Source organism: Manacus vitellinus, unplaced genomic scaffold, assembly GCF_001715985.3.
Source record: "Manacus vitellinus isolate BGI_N305 unplaced genomic scaffold, ASM171598v3 scaffold_24_pilon, whole genome shotgun sequence".
NCBI classification, from domain to species: Eukaryota; Metazoa; Chordata; class Aves; order Passeriformes; family Pipridae; genus Manacus; species Manacus vitellinus.
This window is the reverse complement of record NW_021939798.1, coordinates 12293899-12298405: the sequence shown is the minus strand read 5'-3', so window position 1 is coordinate 12298405 and position 4507 is coordinate 12293899. Positions and strand designations below refer to the sequence as shown.

Below are 4507 nucleotides of genomic sequence, written 5' to 3'. Positions count from 1 at the left end.
CGTGTCTGGCCTCGTCCGCGCCCGCACGGCTCGCGAAGGTGCCGACAGCGTAAACAGGGAGGAGGCAGAGAGAGCCTGTCTGGGCTCTTGGGAGGGCTCTGTCCTCTGCAGGTCCTTCCACCCAACTACAGCCCAGTCACTGTACCAACAGGCCCCCTCCCTCCCTGAGCACTGCTGGACCCCCAGCAGGACAGTGCCAGGGCACAACCAGGGGGCATGGTGGGCCCAAGGCCCCCCCAGACCACAGTAGGCAGGCCCAGCTCGCTGAAGGCTTGCCTGCTGGCAGAGCTGCTCCAGGGGCAGGGTGTTAAGGGGAACAGCATGCAACCAAACACTGGCCCTGGCGTGAGGATGTGCTGCCCTGTGACCTGGAGCAGGGCAAGGCTGAGCGGGGGAGCGTGGGCAGGCCACGAGCCACATCCCCCAAGGTCAGAGGGGTCAGAAGGGCCCTGGGGCCAGCAGATGCCCCTTTGACACTTCTGGCTCCTCAAACTGCGCAAGTTCCTGCCAGAGGCCACAGGCTGCGGATGTGATTTCACAATATGCTGGGGAAGGCTCCCTGGCCAAAGCCTCGGGCTGCTACGAATGCTTCCCAGCTGCTGTCAGCCCTGGGAAGCTGAGCTGGCGCTTCTGGCTCTGCTCCTGCACCGAGCACAGCAGCCCTTGGACAGCAGGGCCATGCATGCCACTGCCAGCTTCCAGCAGCTCCTGTCCAGGGCTCAGCTCTTCCTGGAGCTGACAGCTCTGGGGCTGGAGCCACCTCTGGGGCTGGAGCCATGTGCAGCCAGGGCTGGGAGAAGAGACACAGCCAGCACACACATGGCTCACAGGAGATGGGCTGGGAGTGGCACTAGAATGGGCCCACGTTACACCTGGCCATGGCTGGTGGCCCCATTAGTTGCTTGGGACCACCTCTTGCCCCTGCCCCACAGGCAGGGCCACTGTACCAGTACCACAGCACCAGGAGCGGCGGTGGAACCGGTGCTACCAGTGGTGCTGGAACTGCTGCACCTCCCGTGGTGACAGAGGCAGAGGGACACAGCCACTGTCCCTTCCTACGTATGACTTTTCCCAGAAACAGGCCACCTGTCACCCCAGCCATCACCTCACCCAGCTTATGGGAAAAGGGAAGGAAAACCAGCTTCTGGAGGAAAAGCCTGATGAAATCTGGGTCTGACACGCTTCAGCTGCACACCCCTTCCTCTGCCTGGGGAGCCCCGCGGCGCATGAGGCAGAGCTGGAGAGCTGGGGCTCAGCTGCTCCTCAGCTGCAAACCCAGAGACCGGATGTCACCAGAATCGCTGACCCACCACAGAGGGGTCTGTCGCAATTCGGGGCTGGGCACTAAGGACTGCAGCGGGGCCTGCCCGGAAACCGATGCTCCGGGATGTGGCCACTGCCACTGGGGCCGGGAGCACCCTGTGGTGGCGGTCCCTTGCCACCAGGTGCCACTGTCGAAACACTCGCACCATGCCTGCTGCAGCACAGCCAATGCTTTACGGGAGAGGCCATGGCCAAGAACAGAGCTGGGAGTGCTGTCTGGCATCCCTCGCAGAGCCCAGGCTGGAAGCAGGTTGGCAGGGACTGCCCATGCCCCTCGGCCGCCCGCGCCCCTCCACTCGGTCCAAAAGTCCGTTAAATAAACTCGATGCCCTCGTACTTCACACTCCCGATCCTGGTCTCGGGCAGGAGTAAGCGCCCATCCAGCGTGAAGGCCATGATGTAGCTGGCGATCTTGCCGTTGTCCTCTTCCGATTTCAGCGCCACGATGATCTGGTCATCTGTGTCTGGGATGAACTTGAAGGAGGAGAAGCCATGGGTGGGAACCACCTCGCCCACATGCCCCACTGTCACGTCCCCGAAGTCCTGGGTGGAGCTCAGCAGCAGGTTGGTGCCTCGCCGCTCGTCCGCCCTCTCGCTGTAGCGCTCGTGGCTGGCGCGGCGCGGCAGGAAGAACCAGCGCTGCAGCGTGTCGCTCCAGGAGCCCGACTCGTGGATCAGGTACCCTGCGGCAGGAAGTGGAGTGTGACCGCATGGGGCACACGGACCCTCCCCTGCCCCTTCCCCTCACCCTCCAAAACACTTCACAGGTTGCAGCCCTGCACAGGCAGCCCCTGTGAACATTTCTGCCTCCTCCTGCCCCACTGCTCAGCAGCAACATCTCAGTCCCTTCCAGAGCCCGACAGGGGCACCTGGCACAGCTCGCTCTGCCCAGGGGCCTGGCTGCCAGCCCAGGGTCAGCTGAGCCACCCCAGCTGCTTGTGGCACACTCAGGAGAGGGAAATGGCCAGGGCAGGGGAAGGCTCTGGCCTCTGTGCCAGGACACAGGGAGGTCTCTGACTGCCAATGGCCTTTTAATATCACCCAGTATAATACAGTTCCAGTATCCCTAGGGAGGATGACCGGCCCTGGAGCCATCAAGGGTGTGGGATACGGGGTGGCAGGAGGTTGTGCCCGCTCCATACCTGGGGGTCGGATCCCTGCTGCAGCCCTCAGGGCATTGTAGTTTGCCACCCAGTTCTCGTGGCTCACGTCGCCCTTGTAGCCGATGACCTTCACCCACAGGGGGTTCTCGTTCACCACCTCCCCTGTCGTGGTGGTCCACTCCTTGCCCAGTCCCCCCACGTACAGGTGCTCGTCCTTCACCGCCAGCCACTCTGCCTTGAAGCCTGCGGTGGAGAGAATGGCTTGAGGGGGGCTTGGCCAGCACAAGGGCATCAAACTGGCCCCACACCCTGAACACCACGCCCTAGAGCCCAGTGCTGGGCACAGTGTCCCCCAGGCAGCTGGCCCCTGGGCAGGAATTGCCCCCATCCTGGCCAGGCACAGGGGTCACAGGAAAGGTGCACCCCACCTCAACAAGCCGAAAAGAGCTTCACTGCTCTGCATGCACAGGGCAGGACAGGAGCTCACCTTTCCCCACGGTGCCGTCTCCATCAGGGAGGATCACCCAGGGCACCACCTTGTTGCCCTCAATCTGGTAGACCACGCCGGTCCGGTCGTCCACGGCGTACAGCTTCCCGTTGAAAACCACCAGCTCAGAGAGCTCCATGCCCCGGCCCTTCTCAGCCAGGTGGGACTGCAGCATGGTCTCGTCCTTGTCCCACTCCACTGTCACGCTGTCCCCACTGTCTGACAGCACCAGGTAACCCTTCTTCAGGTAACTGAACCAGGTGTGCTCCTGGGAGCCCCGGGACTGCGTGTCCAGGTCCGCGATGACAGCGATGCGGTAGCGCACGCCCTCGGGGTTTCTCTGGGGGGGGGACAGCGGGTAGGTGTCATTGTAGCGGTCCCCTGCCCGCAGGCCGAGCTGCCAGGTCCGAGGGCTGGGGGGGCCATGTCGTGCTGGGGAGGAGCGGTGCAGGCAGAGGAGCAGCAGCACGAACCCCACACAGGCTGAGGACAGCACGATGGCCTTCCAGCGCAGTCGGAAGCGGGGGTCAGCACCCTTGGTCATGGACGCGAGGACAGGCAGACCACCCACGCTGATCCGGAGGGGGCTCATAGACTCATGGCAGGGCGGGACTGGCATTAGAGTGGGGGCAAGGAGAACCTAGTGGAAAGAGGGGAGGGAGAAGGTCAGATTGCTGGAGCTGGCATCAACTGAGCTTGGGGGGTGGCAGGACACAACCATGAGGGGCCCTATCCCCCCTCCTGTAGCAGGAGAAGGTACTCCCACCTCATGCGTGTAGGAGCCACCACACCCAGGGGCTGTTTGCTGCTGGAACCACTCTCAGCCCCTCTCACCTAGCCCCCACACCACCTTAAGCCAAATGAGCCCCAGTGCATTGGCAGGAACATACGACCTGCCCAGCACCTTTACCTGGCCCAGGGTCGCTGCAGCTCAGGCAGCGAGCCAAGGCACCCTGCTTAGGGTGAGCCCTGTATCGGGGTGTCCTGAGGCACGTCCCCACACAGCCTCAGGAGTGAGTGGGTTCCCCTCTGGTGGTGAGGATGACCTTTGCTGCCTCCGGGGAGGCTGGTCGGCCTGGCCCAGCTCCTGCAGCCCTGGGAACAGGCCCCACTGGTGAGGGCTGAGTGCGTCCCCAGGCTCCACAGGGACACCTTGAGACACGTGGCAGCTCCGCCCGAGCAGGATGTCAACACCTGAGCAGGAAGCACAGCACAGGGCACACACCCTGACCTGCTTAGTCTTAAGAGACACAGCAGACCCCCACCCCTGCCCACACTCACAGTGTATATCCCTCCGGGCATGTGGGCACTACAAGCCCACCCCAGACTGTGCCCACCCGGGGGGACAGGGTGCTAGCAGTTCTCCTCACTGCCACCTCCCTCCCTGCAGCACAGTGGACGTGGCAGTGGCCTGGACTCCTGCAGAGGGGCACCCCGGGCTGAGCAGGGGGCAAGAAGCCCATGCTTGTTCCGTGCCATGCAGCCTGGGGCAGAGGCCCCCCAGCTCACGGCAGGGAAAGGGGTCCCCAGCTGCCATCCCAGGGCTGTCCCCAGTGGGTCCGTCCGTGTCCCCGCGCCCGGAGCTGGGCTCGGG

General features: G+C 63.8%; 1 protein-coding gene across 1 annotated transcript; it reads right to left on the bottom strand.

The window, feature by feature from the left end:
* Window positions 1-953: 953 nt before the first annotated feature.
* Window positions 954-3548, bottom strand: CANT1 (calcium activated nucleotidase 1). The gene is made up of 3 exons (XM_029960027.1): window positions 2914-3548; window positions 2466-2669; window positions 954-2006 (listed from the first exon to the last, which is right to left on the bottom strand). Exons 1-3 carry the CDS (start codon window positions 3530-3532, stop codon window positions 1636-1638), a joined length of 1194 nt encoding a protein of 397 aa, XP_029815887.1. The 5' UTR covers window positions 3533-3548; the 3' UTR covers window positions 954-1635.
* Between the last annotated feature and the right edge of the window lie 959 nt (window positions 3549-4507).